This window comes from Heteronotia binoei, chromosome 6 (genome assembly GCF_032191835.1).
Source record: "Heteronotia binoei isolate CCM8104 ecotype False Entrance Well chromosome 6, APGP_CSIRO_Hbin_v1, whole genome shotgun sequence".
Classification (NCBI taxonomy): Eukaryota; Metazoa; Chordata; class Lepidosauria; order Squamata; family Gekkonidae; genus Heteronotia; species Heteronotia binoei.
Window position 1 is genome coordinate 22,724,677 of NC_083228.1, and position 24,430 is coordinate 22,749,106.

Sequence of the window (24,430 nt, forward strand, 5' to 3'; positions counted from 1 at the left end):
TTGCAATTATGCCACTGAACAAGAGTTAAGCAGCATAAGGATTTTACTATTGAGATGCTACCTGCAGAAATGCTTTTCCATGCTTTACTATTGATGCATTTTGTGTGTATCCCTTAAAACAGGGATGTCAAACTCATTTGTTATGAGGGCCAAATCTGACATAAATGCGACCTTGTCATAAAATGCAATGCTAGGTAGCAAAGATATAAACTTTATCAAGAACACAGATAAATACAATTTTAAAATTAAAAAAACCCCTGAAAACATGCTTAAAACATTAACGTTGATTTTAAAGGTGCTTTCTTTGTATCCCTCCCATGGGATCCAGGGAGCTGGGCAAAGGAAGCTCTGTCTCTTTCCTTCCTTCCCCAGGGGATGAGGGAGAGAAGCCTCAGCCAACAGAAGGAAGAGAGGCTTAGCTGAGTAGCTCTGCTGTGCGATTGAGAGAGCCTGGCAAAGTGAGCTATCCCTCCTCCCCTTCCTCCCCAAGGGAGAAGCCCCAGCCAATAGAGAAAACAGAGGCTTTGCTCTGTAGCTCCTGTGCAATTGAGCAAGCCTGGCAAAGCAAGCAGTGATGCAGAAGGATAGCAAGAGAGGGAGAAGGAAGTAGATGACAGCTAGTTGCTCAGGGGCCTGATTCAGCCCCAGGGCTGCATGTTTAACACCACTGCCTTAAAGAGTTATCATTTAAAGAGTGTTAATCCACCCCCCTCCCAAAAAAGGACCCAAAGCAGGCTATAGTAACTTAAACTATTGAAGGCAGAATAATACAACCACAATATTTAAAAAAACCCCAAAAGATATCTGAAAAATCATTATACAATACCATTATATAACCTAAAACCTCTCCAGAATAGCTGTTTCACAAAACTTAAGAGGCTGGGCAGGTGCTCTCCACAGTTTCCAGAAAAGCCCAAGGCTGATCAAAGCAGATTTAACTTGCCTCCAAGAAGGCACTATTGGAAAGTTCACCACGGGATCACCACGGGAAGAGCCCTGTAATCTCTTGGCTACATGGTGTGTGTGTGTGGGGGGGAAGTGTAGCCTAATATGCAAGGGAGTTCCTGTTACAAAAAAAGCCTTGAATACAGGGCAGCTTCATGTGAGTTCCCTTGGAGAAAATGGCTGCTTGGAAGGGTGGACTCCAAGGCATTATACTCTGCTGAGGTCCTTTCCTTTCCCAAACCTTCAGCAATTTCCAAGTGGGAGTCAGTGGCGACCCTCTCTTGTAGTCCTCCCATCCTTCTCCTAAAGGAACAAGGCACTGCTTTCCACCTGCCAAAGCCAGTAGCACTAGGGTTGCTGGGTCTGTGTTGAAAAATACCTGGAGACTTTGGGGATGGATCCGGGAGAGAGTAGGGTTTGGGCAGGGCTTTTTCTTTCTTTCTTTTTTTTTTTTAAAGCAGGAACGCAGTTCCGGCTGGCTTGGTATCAGGGGGTGTGGTCTAATATGCAAGTGAGTTCGTGCTGAGCTTTTTCTACAAAAAGTCCTATGTGAAACAATGGTGATGTCAAGGGCTGTGGCCTAATATGCAAATGAGTTCCTACTGGGCTTTTCTACAAAAGTAGTTTGGGGAGGGGAAGAGCCTCAGCAGGGTACAATGCCCTAGAGTCCACCCTCTCAAGCAGCCATTTTCTCCAGGGGAGCAGATCTCTGCCAGTTGGAGATCAGTTGTAAAAGCGGGAGATCTCCAGGCCCCACCCGGAGGCTGGCAACACCAAGCAGCAGCACCCACTAGGCCACACCGCCCCCTCCCCCCAAATGCATCTGCTTTCCCTGTTCTTCGCCTTTCCCCTCCCGGCCTCAGCCGTGCAGCTGGTCTCCCTCCTCTGCAAGCCCTTTGCAAAAAGCCCGGCCTCCCGCCGGCCCGGGTGACGGTCCCGCCCTCGGCCAGGCCTTCGGGAAGGGGGAGGGGGGGCAGGCAGCGAGGGGGCGTGAGCAGGCGTGACTGCGCCGGGCGGGCTTGCCGTGATTTACGGCTCTGCTGAAAACGGCCGCTTCTCTTATCTTCTCTTCTCCCCCCTTCCCCGCAGCATCAGCACCGCCAGCAACAAGTCAGGTAAGGCGCCGCCGCTTCGCTCTGCGCCACAGCCAGGACGGGCCGGTCGGGGCGGTAGGAGCCGGGAAGGGGGCGGAGGAGGGCGAAGATGCGTCGGGGCTGGAGAAGAAGGCCGGCCGGCGGCAGCCGCAGCAGCAACCGGGCGCCGGGGAAGGTCTCCCGCTAGGAGCCGTGAAATGCAGCCGCAGCCGCCACGCAGAACTGGGGCTGGAAACAAGCCCGGGGCGCTGTGGCCGGGTTCGTCCTCCTTCCCCCGCATCTGCAAGGTTAGGTGCCCCACATCGCTCCGACCTTCTCCTCGGGGGTGATCGCCCCACTCCCAATCTGCATGCAGCCCTGCTGCTCTCCGTTTCCTACCCACCCACCCCCAGCGCGCCTCCTATTTGATCTTGCAAAAGCTCCAGGGAGAGGAAGGAGGAGGAAGAAGCCCAGACTTTGCAGAGCTTTTCCCTCGCCTACGCTGCTCTCGCCCGCCCGGCTTCTCTTGTCACCTTGCCGTCCTCCGCTCCATGCCTGGAGTTGGCTTGTCAGCCCATGGGGGGCGGGGGAGACAGATTTCCCGGCCTCCTGCCTAGCTTGGCTTAGGGAAGCCCTTACTGTTGACCCGGATTCGTCAAGTCGCCCATAGAAAAAATCGGCTTCCCAAGGTTGGGGGGGTGGGAATACTGTTTTTTGCTCCCCCCCCTCCCATCATTCAAATATGCACATTGTCTAGGTTTTCTTAGGCACTGGATAAATACTGCCGTTTATTTGGTATTCCCTTTACTGTTCAGGTTTCAGACTATATGTTACGCTCCCCAGATTGACTGCTGGTAATATTTGAGGAGCTGGACTTGAAATTTCATGGCTTGTCTGACAATTTTTAGAATTTCAGTTTGGCTTGTGCCACATTGCCCGGATGACAGTCGAATTGTATTTGAGAACATCCAAACAAGCAGGCAGAAGGCACAATCTAGAATTAAAGTACTTGGAACTCCCATTTATGTCCTAAGGAAGGTTGGAGCATAAAACTTCTTTGGTCTTAAAGGTGCTTACTTTGTTCTGTTAACTTCTGAGGGTAATCGACGGAACTTTAAAAGTGCTAAACTTGGACTGGATCAGTCTGAATCACCAAACACAATAACAGCAGGAGAATTAGGAATGCATCCCACCCAGGCCTAGCGAGAAATCAGTATTATTATTATTATTATTAGGGTTAAAGCAATTTTATTTGGTAACATATGGTAACATTATATTTCTTACATCATTAATAACTTATTTTATCTATCCCACATATTACTTTCTACCCACCCCTCCCCCCATTACTTGACCCCCGCCGGTGTTATTTACTTAAAGTACTAATATTTAAAGGTACCCTTAACTAATAAAAACAAAAAATTAATATTCTTCTTTTTTCTAGGACTTAATCATTATCAAAAATTGTCCAATGTCCTTTTATTCTCCACTCTTTTTCTACATATCTTCTGAACTTTTTCCACTCCATCTTAAAAACTTCTAAATCATAGTCTCTTAAAATTCTTGTTAATTTGTCCATTTCACTCCATGTCAAATCAATCCCATTTCTCTGGTATTTTTTCTTGCTTCCACAACTGCGCATATAATGTCCTAGCAGCTGAAAGCAAGTACCAAATTATCGTTCTATCTTCTTTTGGAAATTTTTCCATTTGTAATCCCAACAGAAAAGTCTCTGCAACTTTCTTAAATTCATATCCCAAGATCCTAGAAATTTCTTGTTGAATCATCTGCCAATATTTTTTTGCTCTTTCACAAGTCCACCACATATGGTAGAAAGAACCTTCATGTTTTTTACATTTCCAACATCTGTCTGGCATCTTATTATTCATCTTTGCCAATTTCTTACAAGAAATCAGTATTATTACGTAACTAGAGTTATCCTTTTGAGATTCGGGCTGCCTAACAATAAAACTTTCCCATCTTTAAATAACACCAAAGCCTCCAAAGTTACAATGACCACATAGCTTGTGCAGAATCTTGAAAATTTCCTTTTGTTTATTATATAGGTATTGTACCAACATCCTGCCTTTCCTAAGCAGCTGGCTGATGCCACAGCTCATTGTTACAACATCTACACAGTACTGGCATGCATAAGGTCCCAGGCAGTGTTCCTTCTAAGCTGAGTTGGTGTGAGTTAACTCAGATTTTTCACCTCCAGCTCACACAGTTTTGTCTTAGCTCAGGAAGGATGACCCCAGAGCACACTAATTTATGCAGTAGCTCACAGCTTTAATGCCAGTAGCACACAACTTTAATACCAGTAGCTCACAAAGTAGAATGTTTGCTCACAAGACTCTGCAGCTTAGAGGGAACATTGATCCCAGGTGCAATCCCTGGCATCTCCAGTTGTTGTTGTTGATTTTAACAGACCAGGTATTAGGTGATGACCATGATCTGGAAGGCCCAGGTTAGCTGAGTCTCGTCAGATCTCAGAAGCTAAGAAAGGTTGGCCCTGGTTAATACTTGCCTGGGAGAACACTGAGTCCAGAGTTATCACACAGAGGCAGTCAATGGCAAACCATCTCTGTTCATCACCATTAGATCATGAGATCCTGGACAGCTCCTGCCAGCCAGAGTAAACGATGTTAAACTTGATGGACCAGTGGTCCTGACTCAGTACATGGCAGCTTATGTAATGCTTCGAAGTATTGAGAAGGTTGCAATGAGATTTAACAATATCTACTCAGTTCCTTCCAACAGACTGGTTGATTGATTTGGAACATTTATATGCCCCCTCTCCTGAGGCCTGCTCACAAAGTCAAAACAATAAAATAATAAAAACAAACATAATGATCAAAATTAAGATGTCAGGTAGGTGCTTGTCAGGGAACAGCAGAAAAATAATATGATATCTGGAAAAGCCCTCAGGCCATAAAAACAGCTGCTTAAAAACAGCTCCCTCCGATGAAATGCCTAAATAAAGACAAGTGTTTTGACTTGGTGCCTAAAGGACAGGCTGGTAGGCACTGGACAAGTTGCAAGGGGAAAGCATTCCAAAGGTGAGGTGCCACCACAGAAAAAGCACTGTCTACTTAGCATCCATTTCCTCTCTGTAGGCCGGGACACAGAAAGCAGGGCTTGGGAACAGGATCTTAACTAGTGGGCTGGAAAGAATGTGCTCTCTTCTTAAAGACTTAGCAACTCTACACACCTGTCAGTCTGTTTTCATTATTTTTACTATACGTACACAGAATATATGACGTGATGCTGCCTTCTACCAAGTGTTACCATTGGTCCATATAGCTTGGTAGAACTTGGTATAAGGCAGCATCATGTCAGATATTCTAAGTACATTTAGTTATCTAGTTGGTGTTCTCTTTCCTGACTGGTGATTTTCCCTTTCATGTAGGATTTGGAAAGTAATGCAACAGAACGCTTTTGAAGAAAGCAGATACCCCTGGCAGGAGTCATTTGAAAATGTTAACGTCTGCATGCCATTCCGTTGCCCCAGATGTGGGGACCACACCAGATTCCGGACCTTGTCTTCCCTGAGAGCTCACCTGGAGTACAACCACAGCTACGAAGAAAGAAGCCTCCTGGCAAAATGCAACCTCTTTTCTTCTTTCAAAGACGCAGACCTGATCTGTGCTTCCGAGCCCCTGATGCAAGGCATGCTTGGGGATAGCATGAGCATCATGAAACCAAAGCCGTCCTACTTAAACTTCTGCGACACGACCCACGAAAACGCAAAGAACAGGAAGACGCTGGAGGTGGAAGCAGAGAGGCCTGTGTCTTTCGGGACAAATTACATGACGGGTGAAAGCGACGAGGAGTTCATTGCTAAGCCGGGTCTGGCAACCACAGACTCCAAAGCTTCATTTGAGGCCCACGTGAGGGAGAAGTTTAACCGAATGGTGGAAGCTGTGGACAAAACGATCGAGAAACGGATTGACAAGCTTACCAAAGAGCTGGCTCAAAAGACGGCTGAACTCTTGGAGGTTCGAGCGGCCTTTGTGCAGCTTTCGCAGAAGAAGCAAGAAGTGCAGAGGCGGGAGATGGCCCTGAACAGACAGGTGGATGTCGCAGTTGAGATGATTGCAGTGCTGAAACAGCGCCTCACGGAGTCTGAGGAAGAGCTCCACAGAAAAGAGGAGTAAGTAGAAGGATGGGGCATGTCGCAAGACGAGGGTTGCCAGGTGGGAGTGGGGGATCCCCTGATTTTGTGGGCTCCTGCCAGCTGCCAACCAGCTGACCAGTAGTGGAAGCCTCACCCCCAACAGTCACAACCCCACACTGGGGACATTGCATGGTGGTGCTCTGGTTTTGGGGCAAAACTTTATGGGTTTAGCCCAGTTTTACCATAGAGTTTGTCCAAAATCCAGAGTATCACCACGTGACATCCCTGGTGAGATGTCACCTCCTGGTGTGACGACATCATCATGTCAGGGACATTACTTGTGGTGATGTTGCCCCCCTACTCTCAGAAAGCTCCCTTCCACCCCCCGCCGGCACAAGGTAAGGACTTGGCAACCCTAGGCAAAACAGTAGGCACATATCCTACTTTCATTCTTCCAGCCTAAGTTGTCTTCCTTCAAATTCAGTGAATCTTCCAGTGGAAGAAGAGCCACTGAACGTGGAGGAAGGTTCATTAGGAAAAAGTGCCACCTAAGTTGACTCAGTGAAATTGGCTGGGGTTTGTTTTTGGGGTGGGTTTGTGCAAGAAAATGTGGCAGCCAGAATATTCCAGGTCATGAATGGCCAAGCAGGTGCGAGACAGACTCAGGCCTGACTTCTTACGTGCTGTTGCAGCTCACTGAACACGAAGTGCCCCATGGCATATCCTTTAGTATGCACCATACTTAGTATTGTCTCATGCCTAGGGCTAGACATGACACAGATCCCCAAGGTGCTAGCCACTACTACCTACCAGGGATCTTGTCATACTAATGCAAGGAGCTAGGAGGATGGATGGTGTATAGTTACACAGGCTCTCAAGTTTCAAATAGTTTTTGGCTCATAAGTCAAGTTTCTAGTTCTCATCTTTATAGTGAAACATTTGAAAAACCACTGTAATGTCAGTATCTTCCAAAGACTCCAAAATCTATCTGTAGCTCTGAAGTGTCTCCCTGTTAGTGATTTTCCCTGCCATAACAAGGCTTTTTTTTGTAGCAGGAACTTCTTTGCATATTAGGCTACACCCCCCTGATGTAGCCAATCCTCCAAGAGCTTACAGAAGGCCATGTAAGAAGAGCCCCATAAGCTCTTGGAGGATTGGCTATATCAAGGGGGTGTAGTCTAATATGCAAAGGAGTTCTTGCTACAAAAAAAGCCCAGCTTCTGCCCATTTCTTATGTACTTTACTTCTCTTCTTCTTTGCCTTCCTCTCTCTCCTTCCTCATGGAATCTGAGAACCCTCAAGTATGGCGATAGGAATAAAGTGATGCACCTTCAACAGAACACATGCTAATGTACACAGACTCCTCCCTTGCCAAGTTCTGATGTGTCCTGGGGCTCCCCAACACTGTCACAGAGCTCTGCTCCCAAACCAGATGGACTATAATTGTCTGTGAGCATGCAGAATTGTTGAAGTGCATGCTGGGGCAAGCGCAGACCCTTCACTGGTGTAGAAGAGAATACAGCAACCTCTGGATGTGCAACACAGCCCCACATTGCTGTGGAGCACACCTACTGTTTGGCCACAGAACTTTATTTATGAGTCAGCCCATGTACTGTTTACACCGGCGTACACCTTGTTGCAGGTTCCCTTCCTCTTTATGTCTGTATTGTCTTGCTATGCTTATCACAAGGTAGAGAGCACCTCTACCATGAGAAGTAGGCAAGTATAAACCAATTGATTTCAGTGCAGAAGAAGGCAAGCATTGGATTGGCTGAATGTATGATCCAGCGGTTTTATTGCATGCACCTCAAGACAAAAACTGCACAAGGACAAGATGTTTATGTCCCTGTCTTGTTTATTTACTTGGTGCTCTTCCTCCAAGGAGCTCAGACAGGCAAACCTGGTTCTGCCCCCTCCGTTTTTCAAGCTCACAGTGATCGGGTTCTCTATTTCTAATTGTGATTGATGAAAGGAGCTTTGACTGTCAAAAGCTTACAGCCTGAAAGTTTTTTTTTGGGGGGGGGGGTTTAATATGTGTGGGCGTGTCTGCCTTGGAAGTCATGGTGACCTCTGGTGACTGACCCCAACTGGGAGCCTGAAGGATATTTAGAGAGGTGGCCCTGCCCTCCCGACTGCTGGTATTCCAAGGAGGGCTCCCATCCAAATACTTGCTAGGGTTTATCCTGCTTAGCTTTTGAGATCTGATGAGATTGGGCTTGCCTGGGCTATCCAGGTCACAGCACATCCTGAAACACTTGTAAACTGGTTTCTAAGGTGCTACTGGACACAAATTGTCTAGTTTTGTTTATAAATTGTTTAGGCTGACTGGCCCAGAGTCTCCCAGTAAGTTTCATAGCGCATGTAGGTTTGCAGTAGGACTCTCAGGTCCTAATTCAGCTCTCTACCCAGTACACCACTCCAGTTTTAGAAGCCCTGCTTCTAGAGAAAAGTAGGAATCTGTGAATCCAGGTATCACTTAGGGAGTAAAGTCAGCTTGGTTGTGCTTTAGATCCAAGAAGGGTGGGAGAAAGCTCTCAAATCTTCCTGTCAAGTTCCTGCCTTTCCTCCATTTAGAAGTGAATCAGATCTGCAAACTGAACATTATGGGATCACTTTTAGGTAAGAATTGCAATTTGGTTTCCTGCTGGTTTCCATGAGCAAGTTCCAAATGTGCGTTGGCAGTTCCAGCCCTCATAAAAATACTTTCATGTTGCATCCATGAAAAATGTAGCGACTGCTGGTGCATTATTTATATGTGAACTACTTAAAAGCTGCAATCCTCAGACTGCCTACTCCTTGGAATTCCCATTAACACTCAGGGAAGAAATCAGAGGCAGACGCTGTTGAGGCTGTACTCCTAGTGTGAGTTTGTACTTTCAGAAACCCAAACATGTTTTGCTGAAATGTGTGGTGCTGCTGCTACCAAAATTGGCAAGCACAGGTGCGCATCAGCTGAGAGGTGTAATCCCCACTGAAGCAAGCCCCGCTCAACTTCCAGGTAGTCAGGATCAAGCTATAAGAGTGGCACAGGGAAATAGCATGTATCTGCTTACCAGCACTGGGATAAGATCAACTTTGGCTTATCTTTGGGTGCTCCTTGCTCCAATATATCAGTCTATACCAGGTACCTGCCTACAACACTGACAGAAGCAGGAAGTAGTGGTGAAAGTGGCAGTGGCCTTCCATGCCATCTGACCCACAACTCCAGAGATATTTGTTTGTTTGCTTACCTCCTGCAGTCATTTGTGGAACGTGAACAGCCTGGGCCATGTCTTCTCTTCCAGTGAACAAATGCTTCCTTTCTTGGTCCCCTGGAGGCAATTTCTGCTCCACACAGGCAAATGGGCAAGGGAACATTTGCCAACATGCAACTTCTAAAGGAGCTTGGGAGCTGCCCAAGAGTCTCATTGGTGGAGCTTTGTGCATCTATTATTGGTGGAGCATTGTGCATCAAAAGAAGCTCTTGCAGACACCTCCGATCCACTTGTGGATTAAAAGGTCCCTGTCGTGGCACCTTGTCTTTGGAATGCCTTCCCCTTGAGACTTACCTGGTGCCTACAAGCCAGTCAAAACACTTGTCTTTACTTAGGCATTTAATAGGAAGGAGCCATCTTTTAAGCAGCTTTTTTATGGTCTTACATGCCCAGGGAAATGCTGATCACCAATTTGGGTTCAGGAAGCAATTTTTCTCCAGGTCAATTTGGCCAGGGATCCTGGAGGTTTTCTGCCATCTTCTAGGCATGGAACAGGGGTCACTGGTCTATGTGTGTGTGGGGGAGGTATTTTTCCTGCATTGTGCAGGATGACCCTGGAAGTCGCTTCCAACTCTGTGATTCTATGCAGGTTCCATTTTTTAGCTAGCCACTATTTATGTGCTGGCGTTTGAAGCAGAATTGTCTTATTGAGGTGGTTTCCAATGATGTCTTTGGTTCTACCATCATATGATTTGCTTTCTAACTGCCCTGTGTGGTGAGATCCATGGAGCAACAACTGGCTGAAGCCCACCATGCAACCTCCAGGGTCACCCCAACTGCTGATTTTCGCATTCGTAATTGCCCTCCTGTGGCTCAGCCAGAGAGTGTGGCAGGTACGCTAGTTTTGAGTAGAGTAACAGAGCTGATGTGTTTTTAGTGCTGGCATCTGCAGGTGCCAAAAGAGTCCAAGTGTTCTCCAGCAACACCTCAAACATCTAAAGCGAGCAAACTGTGTACTATGACTATTGCTTATTCCCTTTGGCATTGGTTACCTGTCTTTTGCTTGCCAAGTTTTGCGCTAGTGTTTAGAGACTGGCCTCTGTGGGAAAAAAATCCACAGAGAATCCAAGCTGTATTAGTAAGGGTTTGTTGTGCACATATTAGGACCCAAAATGCATTGCACACTCAAGCTGGAGCCAAGCTCTTATTTTACTAATGACTCAAGAGTTTTGGGAGGTGGGGAGAGGGAAATGAATCCAGTGCATAGGAAAACTTGTGTGAAAAAAATTAAAAATTAAGGGGCCGAAGAGCTTGGAGGAAGTGAGATTTATATTGCGGCAGTATCATTCATAGTACTCCCAGGTTTAAGTTAAAGGACACGTTCGTGTTTTGAGGAGCCTCAAAACGCAAACCAAGGATAAGAAAGGAAAAATACAGGGAAGGAAAAAAGGAGGAGAAAACAAGAGTTATGCATGAGGTCAAATTTAGCGGTGCAGGAGTGATATTGATGTCCCTAAACAATTGCAACATTTTCTGGGAACAGATTTACCTGGGGAAGGTACCATGAAGCAAATTGGTCCCTTTGGAGGCCAAACATGTGAGTCTTAATGTTCCAAAACAAAAAAGGCAATTCCTTCATTTTGCTTTATTCATCCATACAAAGCTTAAAATGATAGATCTCATTCTGAACAATGGCCCCAGAGTATGGATTTTTTTTTAAAAAAAATTCACAATTGGGCCATGTTAGATAGTGGGAGGTTTTCTGCAAGCCCAAGAGAACCTACAGAACTGCAGGAAAATCTGGAAAAGGTTGTATGTTTGATTTTCTTAGAACCAGAGGATTCAACTGAAAAAATGCCGAGATCTTGTGAGATCATAAATGGCATGACAGTGGAGATTTTTTAAAAAATCTGCTGAAGGATGAAAACAGCAGGAGGAGGAAGAGGACGATGACGATAAAGACGTGGCAGTGGGCAAGGTGGTTGGAGAGAGGCTTGACACAGAAAGGTCTTATCACCTGCAATGAAAGTCTTGTGACTGAGACTCCTGTCCATTCCATAAGAGGAGACTCAAGATGATGCTTCTTCCACTCCTGGCCAAATGAAAAGTTGAGAAGAGCCTACAAAATTCCCCATCTATTTTTTGTGTTTACTTCATTTATTTTTAGTCTGCTTTTCTCTCTGAGGCTCAAGAGGGCTTGTATGCTCTGTGCCACCACTGAATGTCCTCCTTGAAGATGCATTTCCACTTAACACGATGCTTCTTCCTTCACACAGTCTATGTGCTCTTCCACAAGGATGTAGTGGAATACCATTGCAGGGAAGAAACTTGTAATTGCTGCAATGTTCAGGGCTTTTTCTTGTAGCAGGAACTCCTTTGCATATTAGACCACACATCCCTGATGTAGCTTGCAGGGCTCTTCTTACAGGGCCTACTGTAAGTTCTTGGAGGATTGGCTACATCAGGGGTGTGTGGCCTAATATGCAAAGGTGTTCCTGCTACAAGAAAAAGTCCTGGCGATGTCTGACATCTGAACTAGTTCTGGTCATTTCTCAGCCTTTGTTAGCAGGATCCACTTTATTTTTTACATTGAACTATGGATAATGTGATGGCAAAGGCATTCCTAGGAAAGTATACTGGTTACAGTAGGTTGGGTCCTCTCAGTTTTTCTGCTGATGTAAGCTGTAGAAAGAGTGATCTTGGCCCATTCCCTTCTTCACTGCACCTGTCCCACACAGGCTTCTTGTCATCACAGCTCCTACAGTCCCTGGCAATAGCCTTTCAAAGGGTCAGAAGGGATCCTTCCAGCCTCTTGTGCCAACAGAAAAGCTGATGGAATCAAATACAATATACTTGTGCAGGGGGATATTGTTATTGTTCTAATGGTGTCAATATTCTGAAAGTAACAAAAAAAAATCCTTGATTCACCCAGGAACGATCTACTCTTCTTCTAGGAGACTTTTTAAAAAGCTGTATTTTTGCATTCAGATAAGATCTATTCACTGTGTATGAGTACATTGATATAATACAGACACTGGATTTTAGAAATGCCTTTAAATACAGTATGATATTGTTTAGCCCCAAACAGTTCACCTGCAACCATTATCAGTTGTGAAAAAGCCTCAAGTTAGTCCCATCCCATTAAAAGCATTGGGAAAAGTTAATTACAGCTATCAAGTTTTCTTGTTTTTGACCAGTGGGGCTATTGCATCCTGGAGTGGCTCCCCATGAGCAGTACCTAAGTGAAGATTCTTGGTTTGAAGGTTGTATCTGATGATGGGTGGTCAGCCAGCCGCTAGCCCACCTAATTTTGCTGCAGGATTGGAGACTGTGGCTGGATGGTTGAGGCAGAGCCAGTTGAGACCAAATCCATTAAAGATGGCGGTCCTGTGGCTGGGGGAAATGATCCGAGGTTGAGTGCCAACTCCCAGCTCTTGATGGTGTGCTATTAACACTGGCATTGACCGTCAAGAGCCTTGGTGAGCTCCTGGATTCCTCCTTACCTATGGAGGCCCAGGGTGGCATTTTTCCAACTGCACTACATCAGGCAACTAGCCCCCTTCTCTCTTGCCCCAACTTTGCCACAGTGATCCATGCAACATTCACCTCAAGGTTGGGTTACTGTAACTCACTACATCAGGCTACCCTTGAAGCAGACCAGGAAACTACAGCTTGTCCAAAACATTGTGGCGAAGGTACTTACAGGTACCCCAATGCCATCACACATTCAGCCTGTGCTTCACCAGCTGCACTGGCTGCAGGCGGAGTACTAGATCCACTTAAAGGACTTGGTTCTCGCCTTTAAGGCCCTTAATGCTCTGGGACCAGTGTACCTTTGGGACAACCTCTTTTGATACTTCCCCCAAAGAATCTTGCACTTAGAAGATCAAAACCTGCTGGTGGCCTCTGGCCTTAAAGATATCAGGCTGTCCTCAACTAGAGTTCCAGGCTGATGGAACTCTTTTACTGGTGACATCCATGCCCTGCGAGACCTTGTTCAGTTCTGCAGGGCATGTAAAACAGAGATGTTCCACCAGCCTACGATTGAGGACAGCAAAGCTCTCATTATGGCCTCCTCCATCACTGGTCCCTGATCCACCTGAAGGAGGGAGCAAAACATAATTTTAGGCCACTGTTGTCCTTGTGTTTTATTGTAAATTGAAATCAATTTTCTGTGCATGACCTTGAACCCTTCGGGGAAGAGTAGTCTATAAATTTAAACAACAACAACAATAATGTCCCCCAGCTATGCAGCATTATCATTAAATGCCTCCCTAAGTTGCAGATGGGAAAAAAAGGAACATAAAAAAAGCATTCCAGAAAAGGCAACTGTATATGGGTATATTGGTGATAGATGCTTATCTTATGCAGACCTCAGGGACACAATCATTGAGACCCTGTTCAAGTGACAGCCAAGCTCTTGAGGTTAGGTTTGATTCCTGTTTGTTAAGTGACTCTTGTTAGAACAAATACCTGATAGAGAAGCCTTGGATGCTGAGAGGTTATCTACAGAGCAAGTTTGGAAGCATAAAACAGTTCCCCTGTGCTGGTGTCAGAAATCACTCCAAGAGGGGAGGAGGAACCAGCTAAAATCCAAAATGTCCCCCCCCACACACACATTTGCCCCAGAAAGTCCTGAATACTCATCAGGTTTGAATAGAACTACCAAGGGGCTATATGCCCGCCCCGTTAAGAACCACTCATCATTAATTAGTTTCGCATTGCAACAACTTTTACTTGGTTTAGCTTTTGCTAATGATAAGTGCAGGATGTATTCTCTATGTAGGGAGTTTATTTTGCAGCTTTTTATGCTGATCATATTGTATCTACTTCGCCTGTCTGAATCTGATCCTAGGATAATGGTATAGATGTGTTATTATACGTTTTTGTCTGGGGGCAGGGGGAATTTAGGGTTAGGATTTTGTGAATATTTGACTGCACTTGTTGTATACTGTTGTTTTTTTTAAAGGTTTAATTAATAAAAGAGAATGGGAAAAAAATAAGTGCAGGATGTAGCATTCTTGGAGGAAAAATACTAAGAGTCAAAAACTTCAACCTAGGAGACCATCGCTGTCCTATAAAGAAGACTTCAAATGCACAGTTAGGCATTTATGTGCTATTGAATTTGTCCTGACAGAGGTAGGCAGTCTCTCTCTCTCTCTGCTGCAAAAAGGGATACTTCTCTGCACTTTTGGTTACATAAGGATAAAATCTAATGTTTAGTATAGGATCAGGACTGGGGCAAGTACGGCATGCAGAAGAGGGAATTTTCTTTTTTAATCATCTAGAAAGAACTTGCTTTGATTTCTGTTTCTGGAAACATATACCTGATTGAGGACGGGAAAGGAATGACCGTGTTGTGACTCAATTCTGTAGCTGTAGTCCTGGTAGAATGCAGATTGCAGCTGGCCCTGAGCATCTGTGGGGAGGGCACAAGGATTTCGCTAGATTCAAAGCCCGCATCCACTCCTCCCTGCTGCTTGTTAGGAGTAAAGAAACACCACTGTGCCATGCGGCAGCAATTCCAAAGGGGCTGCATTGTTTTATTTTTGTTTTGTTGTCACTGCAGAGAAGTCGTCACGTTTAATCACTTCCTTGAGGAAGCTGCCGAGAAGGAGGTCCGTGGTAAAGCCAGGCTTCAGCACTTCATCGAGAATCTGCTGCAGCGAGTGGATCTGGCAGAAAAGCAGCTGGAATATTATCAGAATCAGCAGATCGGGGCCAACTACAGTGATGTCAATGAAGACGTGGTAAGCAGAAGAGGGGCTGAACCCCTTTTTGCTTGGGGGGGGGAGAGCAAGGGAATTTGTATGGGAATAAATGCACACAGAATGAATAAGCAGTTTGTTCGTTGTAGTGTGATAGGGTTTAAAAATGAAACAAAACCAGCTCTGTGCTTCTTTGGACCTGTTTTTTATTTGTATGTTCAGGTTTTGTTCTACATAAGCAGCAGCTAGAATATGGCCTGTGCTGTTCAACAGTAAAGGCACAAAGTAGATATTTCTTACATTTTCCAACTGCTATTCCCACAAAGCGTTCATGGCAATATGCAGGGCTTTTTTTTGTATCAGGAACTCCTTTGCATATTAGGCCACACACCCCTGATGTAGCCAATCCTCCAAAAGCTTACAAGGCTCTTCTTACTGGGCCTACTGTAAGCTCCAAGAGGACTGGCTACATCAGGAGCTAATATGCAAAGGAGTTCCTGCTACAAAAAACGCCCTGATAATATGCATGATCTTCTCTCCCTGCATTTAAGGCCCAGATCCAGCAGAGCTTTTGCATAGTTGGAAGGACCTCTGCATACAGAATACTACTTTCTCACCTCCTCCTGTGGCCTAAAATGCCCCCTGAAATTCTGCTCCTGAGAAATAGGGGATCCCCAGGAACAGCATTTCAGGGGCCTTTTGGAGTACATCAGGGAGGTGAGAAACAGAGAAGGAAGATGAAAGCAAAGTTTTGTTGAGAGGAATTGTACTAATATTTTGGCTGGAGATAGAGTTGCCAGGCTGTGCCTGACTGCTGGCAGGAGGGTTGTGAGTGGGGATGGGGGGCGGGTCATGACACCATCTGTAGCACTATGTCATTCCAGACATAGGTAGTTCTAGGAATTACCGTCACTCTATGGTAAGAGTTTTCGACTATGCCTAGAGCTATGTATGTCACATCCATTCTTTTACCAGAAGTGATATGGCGCTGCACGTGGAACTGAAATTTATTTATTTTTCTCCCCCACTGCCACTCAGAGTGGTAGGGGGGCAAGGGATCCCCCACCCTCACTGGGGATTGGACTCCTAGCTGGAGAACTACCACACTCAAGCAATCCTACTAATGACAGGAGGGCTCTTTTTGAGTAGGAATGCACAGGAACACAGTTCTAGCTGACTTGGCATCAGGGGTGCGGCCTAATATGCAAATGAGCTCCTGCTGGGCTTTTTCTTCAAAAAAAGCCCTGTGCAAAATGATGATGTCAGGGGTGTGGCCTAATATGCAAATAAGTTCCTGCTGGGCTTTTTCTACAAAAAAAAGCCCTAATAACAGGAATCCAATATAATGCCCAGGACTAAAAAGCCCAGAAATACAAGAGTCCAGTGTTCCAAAAACTGCACCCATTTTCCCCTCAAGTGAGTGAGGTGAGAGTCCAAAGAGGTAGAGTAAGTGAATAAAGAAGGGATCGGAGGGCGGAGGGAGTGATCCCAGCGCTTGCTTTAAGCATCAGAGGTGGAGCCAGGCAGACAGACAAGGAGGAATCACGCTGCCCTCTCCACAGCTGGCGCTCGCGAAGCGCTGGGTTTGCAGAGGGGGTGGGTGCTTCCTCCTTGCCTGTGTGCCTGGCTTCATCTGTGATGCTTAAAGCAAGCACTGGGATCGGAGGGCGGAGGGAGCGATCCCCGCGCTTGCTTTAAGCATCAGAGGTGGAGCCAGGCACACAGGCAAGGAGGAAGCACACTGCCCCCTCCGCAGCCGGCGCTCGCGAAGCGCTGGGTTTGCGGTGGGGCCACGTGGAGCGATCCCAGCGCTTGCTGCAAGAAGATGGAGCCAGGCAGGGAGGCGCGGGGGAAGCGCCGGATCGGAGGCAGAGGCAGTGGATCGCCCCCCCCCCCCAGGAAGGTACGTACCTTCGCTCCATAAGACGCACACACTTCCCCCCCACTTTTTTTGGGGGGGGGAAGTGCGTCTTATGGTCCAAAAAATACGGTAGGTTATAACTGTTGTAGGAGAGTGTAGGAACTGATGGTTGTTGGTTCACTGCCTATTGCTTGAAATGTCAAATGCCCCTTTTAAAAGAAACACAGTGATCAACAAAGAAATGTGATAATTGAGCAAGGTGTTTGTGTGTGTGTGTGTTTGGGTTGGTAGTCACACTATACTTCAAATGAGCCATGACTGCTAATTTGTTCAGGAGATGCAAAGTAGCAAAGGAAACACTTTCCCGTGATAAATGCCATGAAAACTGATGAGAAAGGTGAGATCTATTACTGGGCTGCTTCTGAGGAGTATGCCAGTGAATTGTAATGCATGACCTTACAGCCAGAGAGCAGGCGGTTTGTAGAGACTGCAGGTAGCAAATACTTGCAGTCACCTAAAGTTCAGTGCAAATTTTAGTGTAATCTTAAAGCTTTGAATGTAGGCAATACAATATAAGTAACTGGTACCAATGTACAAATGGAATATTTACAAAAACCACTGGTCAGCAATAAAGATATTCACACTCCCAATGTGTGTACATGCATTTGATTTAGTGCCAGCATGTGTATATACCACAATTCCCATGGAAGCACAAGAAATAAAAGCTGAGAAAATAGAGCAGGGCAGCTTCCTGAGGATTTCCTCTTTCATTTAAAAACAAATGCACACTCACATGTTTCTTGCCTTTGTGGATGTGAAGATACACTTGATGAAAGTATGTGGGCCATGCCTGATGAATCTCCCAAGACAGAGGGATGGATCATAAAACCTCTATCTCTTGGGGATGGGATGTCAGTGCCTTGCCTAGCTCTTCAATCCTCCCCGTGACCAGCAAAACCAGTAAAAGCTATGCAAAACAGTAAAAATCATGTAAAATAAGAGGAGCAAGCAGGGAACTTGTGATGAATTGGGGGTCGCATTCCCTACTGGCCCCCTTCCCCACTCTATCTCCACTTCTCCCCTTATTGGCTCCTGCTTTTCTAACAGTTTCCCCAGCTTCTACCCCATTTACTGTCCTCCAATTTGCCAGCTGCCACCTTTCCACTTCCATTCTTCCCAGTTGCCACTTTCCCTTCCAGCGTTCCCTCTAAGCTGCAGAGTCTTGTGAGCAAAAATTCTACTTTGTGAGCTGCTGGCATTGAAGTTGTGAGCTGCTGCATAAATTATTGTGCTCTGGGGTCATCCTTCCAGAGCTAAGACAAAAATGCATGAGCTGGAGACTAAAAATATGTAAGCTAGCTCACGTTAACTCAGCTTAGAGGGAATACTGTTCCCTTCCCATTTCCTCCTGATTCTCTTCCTCCTTTCCTCTCATAGCACCTGGGGCCTCTCCCTCTCCTATCCCTGAGTCTTGCCTTTGATACCCTCTCTGCCTCCAAAGGAGAGGAAGTAAAGCAAAACATAGTTAAAAAAAGAGCTAAGAATCTTATGAGATCTCAGCTGCCACTTTGTGTTTCCTGGGTGATGCTATCTGGAGTTGCCTAGGAAACCCAAAATGGCAGTCCATATCTTGTAAAATCTGGCACTTTTACATTTTTGAGTCACATGATGGGGCCCCAATAGCTGTTAGATACATGATTATGTCAATACACAACATTCCATGCAGGTTTCTGCATTCAGTGATTCATGGTGCTGAACTGCAGCTTTTTAGTACAGTGTAACAGGCCTAAGTATATGTCCCTCCTGCCTAATGAGCAGGCATATCAATTCAATTAAACACATTTGCTGAGAAGTTCCCTCTAATAAATCAATAGCAGGAAGTTTCCTCACTGGAATTTTTCTCCATTCTCAGCTCTATTCACAGATCACAAAAATGGCCCCAATTATGTGTTCATCTGATCTGGAATCAGTTTTAAGTCTCTGGGTGTGAAACCAGCACAAGTCTGAAAACACCCAGGAACTGGACCCTGGAAATCAAGGAAGCCATTCACACAACTGTCGAGGGAAACAACGTAAGGGTAGAAGAGGCTTCATGGTGGCAAGTTCCACCTTCAGATTATGCATAGTCATTCAGCAATGTTGATGGGAACTATGTCTGTACCAGTGTATGCACACACACTTTCCCCTCAATCAGGATTATGTGGACAGGTGTCCACATGTGTATATTTGCATGCATGTAGGATCTCCACAAACCTTTGAATAAATGTGTGTAGGCTGGGATGGAGTTTGCTGAAATGATGTCAGGGAAAAGGGTGTTTGGTAACAGCCTTGCGAACCTAATGAGGGCTTTAAACTAAATTGTACGGGGGAGTGAGACAATAATTCAAAGCCTTGTATGATTCCAGAAACTGGGGATAAGAACATTAAAGATTTGCAGAGAGTGGCACATACGCTAGGTAATGTTAACTTGCAGGTTTGTATGGAAACCAAACCCTCGGGATGCATAAAACGTGGATTCCGATGTCTCTACACTAATGCACAGAGTATGGGAAACAAACAGGAGGAACTGGAAGTCCTAATAAAGGAAGAAGACTATGACATAATAGGCCTTACTGAAACGTGGTGAGATGACACTCACAACTGGAATATTAGGATTCAGGGGTACAACTTATTTAAAAGGGACAGGCAAATGAGAAAGGGCAGAGGCACAGCAGTATATGTGAAGGAGGTATATACTGGTAAAGAAATATGTGAATCTGAGCATGGCAGCTCAGTTGAGAGTCTCTGGATAAAAATAAAAGGAGTAAGAAACAACAGTGACATTATTGTGGGGGTCTGCTATAGACCACCAAGTCAAACAGAGGACTTGGATGAGATACTTCTACAGCAGATTGCAGAGTTCTCCAAGAGAAGTGATACAGTGATCATGGGAGATTTCAATTATCCGGACATCTATTGGAAGTCCAACTCTGCTAAAAATGAAATGTCAAATAGATTCCTGACTGGTCTTGCTGACAACTTCCTTTTTCCAGAAAGTGAAGAAGGAAACAAGGGGATCTGCTATCTTGGATTTGATTCTCACCAACAAGGAAGAATTGGTTGAAGAAGTGGAAATAGTGGGCACCCTGGGCATGTGATTTTGGAATTTACAGTCTTAGGGAAGGGAAAAGCTATACGTAGTCAGACTTATATGTTGGACTTCAGAAAGGTAAACTTTGATAAACTTAGAACTATGCTGGGTAAAATACCATGGTCAGAAATACTTAGGAGGAAGGGGGTTCAGGAGGGGTGGGAGTTTCTTAAAAGTGAAATACTGAAAGCGCACTCACAGATGATTCCTATGAGAAGAAAAAATGGAAAAAGCCTAAAGAAGCCAAAGTGGTTCCATAAACAGCTCTCTAAAGACTTGAGAAATAAAAAAACCTCCTTTAGGAATTGGAAGGAGGGCCTTATAACCAAGGATGAATATAAACAAATCATCAGTGCTTGTAGAGAAAAAGTTAGGAAAGCTAAAGCTCAGTATAAGCCTAGGCTGGCCAAAGATGCTAAAAACAACAAAAAAAGAGTTCTTTTCTTATGTTCAGAGTAAGAAAAAGAGCAAAGACATGGTAGGCTCATTGCAAGGGCAAGAAAGTGAAATTGTAACAGGTAATAAAGAGAGGGTGGAACTGCTCAATTCCTACTTTTCCTCGGTCTTCTCTTCTGAGGGAAATGGTGCTCAACATGGTAAAAACAGAACATATAAGGAGGGTATGAAGTTCCAACCTAGGATCAGCGTAGGGGTAGTACATAAACACCTAGTTTCTTTAAATGAAACTAAGTCCTCAGGGTCAGATGAATTGCATCCAAGGGTTCTAAAAGCTTGCGGATGTCATTTCTGAGCCTCTGGCTATTATTTTTGAGAATTCTTGAAGAACAGGAGAGGTGCCGGAAGATTGGAGGCGGGCAAATGTTGTCCCCATCTTCAAAAAGGGGATAAAAGAGGATCCGGATAACTACTGACCCGTCAGCTTGACGTCTATACCTGGAAAAGTTTTAGAACAAATCATCAAACAGTCGGTCCTGGAACATTTAGAAAGAATGGATGTGATTACTAAGAGCCAGCATGGTTTTCTCACGAACAAGTCATGTCAGACTAACCTGATCTCTTTTTTTGAGAAAGTGACTACCTTGCTGGATCGGGGGAATGCTGTAGACATCATTTATCTTGATTTCAGTAAGGCTTTTGATAAGGTTCCACATACTATCCTTGTTGACAAGTTGGTAAAATGTGGTTTGGATCCTGTTACCATTAGGTGGATCTGTAACTGGTTGACAGATCGCACCCAAAGAGTGCTTGTAAATGGTTCCTCATCCTCTTGGAGAGGAGTGACAAGTGGAGTGCCTCAGGGATCAGTACTGGGACCTGTTTTGTTCAACATCTTTATCAATGATTTGGATGAAGGAATAGAGGGAATGCTTATTAAATTTGCAGATGATACTAAATTGAGAGGGGTTGCAAACACAGAAGAAGACAGAAACAGGATACAGGATGACCTTGACAGGCTGGAAAACTGGGCTAAAACCAATAAAATGAATTTTAATAGGGATAAATGTAAAGTTCTGCATTTAGGTAGGAAAAATCCAATGCATGGTTATAGGATGGGGGAGATTTGTCTTAGCAGTAGTATGTGCGAAAAGGATCTAGGGGTCTTAGTGGATCATACGCTGAACATGAGTCAACAGTGTGATGCGGTGGCTAAAAAGGCAAATGCAATTTTGGGCTGTATCAACAGAAGTATAGTGTCCAGATCACATGATGTGATGGTATCGCTTTACTCTGCTCTGGTAAGACCTCATCTGGAGTATTGTGTTCAGTTTTGGGGACCGCATTTTAAGAAGGATATAAACAAGCTGGAACAGGTCCAGAGGAGGGCAACGAAGATGGTGAGGGGTCTGGAGACCAAGTCCTATGAGGAAAGGTTGAAGGAGCTGGGGATGTTTAGCCTGGAGAGGAGGCGGCTGAGAGGTGATATGATCACCATCTTCAAGTGCTTGAATGGCTGTCATATAGAGGATGGTGTGGAATTGTTTTCTGTGACCCTGGAAGGTAGGACCAGAACCAATGGGTTGAAATTCAATCAAAAGAGATTCCGGCTCAACATTAGGAAGAACTTCCTGACCGTTAGAGCGATTCCTCAGTGGAACAGGCTTTCTCGAGAGGTGGTGGGCTCTCCTTCCTTGGAGGTTTTTAAACAGAGGCTAGATGGCCATCTGACATCAATGAAGATCCTGTGAATTTAGGGGGAGGTGTTTGTGAGTTTCCTGCATTGTTCAGGGGGTTGGACTAGATGACCCTAGAGGTCCCTTCCAACTCTATGATTCTATGAATAGAATAATAAAGTTGGAAGGGATCTTTAGGGTCATCTAGTTCAGCCCCCTGCACAAGGCAGGAAATTCACAAAAACCTTCTTCCCTACATCCAGTGACCCCTGCTCCATGCCCAGAAGATGGCAAAAATCCTCTAGGATCTTTGGCCAAACTGACCTGGAGAAAAATCGCTTCTTGAACCCAAAGTGGCAATCAGCATTTCCCTGGGCATGTAAGAAAGGGCCATGAGAACTAAGCATTGGTGCAACCCTTCCTGTCCTTCTCATGAACTGCCTGAGCATACAGAATCAGCATTGCTGTCAGATGGCCATCTAGCATCTGTTTAAAAACCTCTGAAGAAGGAGTGTCCATCAATTCCCAAGGAAGACTCATTTGACTGAGGAACTGCTGTAACTGACAGGAAGTTCTTCCTAATGTTTAGCTGAAAACATGTCATTTCCCTTCCTCCTCCCCCATACATATTGTTTGTCTATACTGTTATGTGAATGACTGTGCCACGTGATTCAGAACGTGATCCAGTTCTGGGGTGAAACACTGCAGGAAAAGACCTATGGCTGTTTTTTTGGGGGGGGGGGCAGAGGAGGCATCTTTTTTGTTTGACAAGTCACAGCCAACTTATGGCAACCCTTTATGGTTTTCAGGGCCAAAGACTTTTCAGAGACAATAACTCTGGTATTCTTTGATCAAGCTAGACTTGATCAAGGGATCATGATCAAGCTAGGCTGGGCTTATCCACATTAGGGTGTCCTAGAGAGCTTTAACAATAGAAAGCAGCTTTTCAGTTAATACTTAATTTAGAAAAGAAATAGATAACAGATGATGAATTGGATCCAGAGAATTTCTGCATGCAGAAAGGTTAGGAGAATTTTTGCTGATTTCACCCTCCCCGTACAGAGCCCCCCCCCCCAAAAAAAATGCTATTCCTCAGGGGGGGCGGTTTTCCCTTGTTCCCCAGAAGTGTTATGAGGGGCATTTTGGACTGCAATGAAGGGGGGCAGTAAGAAAGTTGCACTCAGTGGGCAGAAATCCCTTCTGTGTGTGGGAATCATTTGATGAATCCAACTCAACTTATTTCCTACTTGTTTCTATAAATCTGAATAATGTGTCCATTTTGTCTTCCAGTTTACAGACATCTCATCCAGTAAGAAACCTCGATGCCTGTATGTATGTCAGTTCAATGCCATAATAATATGTGAAATAACATTTCTGAATCACGTGCTGCTAAAACTACATTCTTTATCTTCTCTTTAATATATGCTTGACCATCTCTTCCTCCACCCCCTCCCTTTTTTTTCCTTTCCCACCAGCAGCCGGGGAAACCAGCATGCTTTTTACAACACCCCTGATGCGAAACCACACTCTTTCCAGAAAGGACGACTGCACCTGAAGAAAACCAAGGAGGACAAAATGGGGGTCCATCCCATTAAACTCTTTTATGAACCTGTTGACTGTTCGAGGGAACTTTGGAGACCTCTGAAGAAAGGGGAGATGCCAAATGCCGCCCGAAAGGTTAATGTGAAATCAAAGATCAGTAAAAAAAGTAAACAGCTCTACTAAGAGTCTATATAGAAATATATTATCTATCTAATCTATCTATATACACATAGTGCAAGAACTGGTGGCCGTAGGCTACTGCGAGTAGATATTCAGTCACATCCATTGTCTAGTTGCTGTATCTTTCCCTGTTCATTTGGGTTACGATGATATATTTAATATATAATAATCGATACATAAATAGAGAACACTAATTTAACTGCCTCATTTCCAGGACTTTGGGTTGTCTACATGAGGTGCCACTTTATTTTTGCAAGAACATTCTTTAAATTAAGTCCCGCATTCCACTGTGCACGCACTCCTGATGTCGACAGACGTTCTTTTTAAAAGTCTGTTTTGTTGCTTTAATTCGCAGGAGTTCCTTCCATTGGCACTTTGATGAAAGAGGTCTCTTTTGGAGGGGCTTGGGCCTGGACCAGGGAGGGGGGTTAGAGAGGATGCCACAATCCTCAGTGCACTGAGAGCTGAGCATCTCCCTCTGATTTGAGGGCGGAAACAGCATGGCAGCATTTTTGGGAGTACAATCAAGCAGGAGGGCTCTAAGTGGGTGACCTCCCCTCTTCCCTGCTGCCACCATCTCCTCCTATTCCCAGGGACAGACAGTAGGGAGG

The 24,430-nt window shown here is 45.1% G+C and overlaps 1 protein-coding gene across 3 annotated transcripts; it reads left to right on the forward strand.

The window, feature by feature from the left end:
- The first annotated feature begins 1,961 nt into the window (after nucleotides 1-1,961).
- Nucleotides 1,962-24,151, forward strand: ZNF365 (zinc finger protein 365). Of its 3 annotated transcripts, none has more exons than XM_060241105.1 (5): nucleotides 1,962-2,060; nucleotides 5,425-6,168; nucleotides 14,896-15,076; nucleotides 23,388-23,425; nucleotides 23,573-24,151. In XM_060241105.1, exons 2-5 carry the CDS (start codon nucleotides 5,438-5,440, stop codon nucleotides 23,820-23,822), a joined length of 1,200 nt encoding a protein of 399 aa, XP_060097088.1. In that variant the 5' UTR covers nucleotides 1,962-2,060; nucleotides 5,425-5,437; the 3' UTR covers nucleotides 23,823-24,151. The 3 variants fall into 3 exon arrangements, with proteins under 3 accessions (XP_060097088.1, XP_060097090.1, XP_060097089.1); XM_060241107.1 differs by having other exon boundaries at nucleotides 23,576-24,151; XM_060241106.1 differs by lacking the exon at nucleotides 1,962-2,060 and adding an exon at nucleotides 2,250-2,297.
- The last annotated feature ends 279 nt before the right edge of the window (nucleotides 24,152-24,430 follow it).

What these genes read in the sequence shown, in the direction of transcription:
- ZNF365 (XM_060241105.1), top strand. Translation starts at nt 5,438, where the DNA reads ATGCAACAGAACGCTTTTGAAGAAAGCAGATACCCCTGGCAGGAGTCA. An exon ending in GAGCTCCACAGAAAAGAGGA is followed by an intron (nt 6,169 to 14,895) that starts GTAAGTAGAAGG and finishes TTGTCACTGCAG; the next exon opens with AGAAGTCGTCACGTTTAATC. An exon ending in AGTAAGAAACCTCGATGCCT is followed by an intron (nt 23,426 to 23,572) that starts GTATGTATGTCA and finishes CTTTCCCACCAG; the next exon opens with CAGCCGGGGAAACCAGCATG.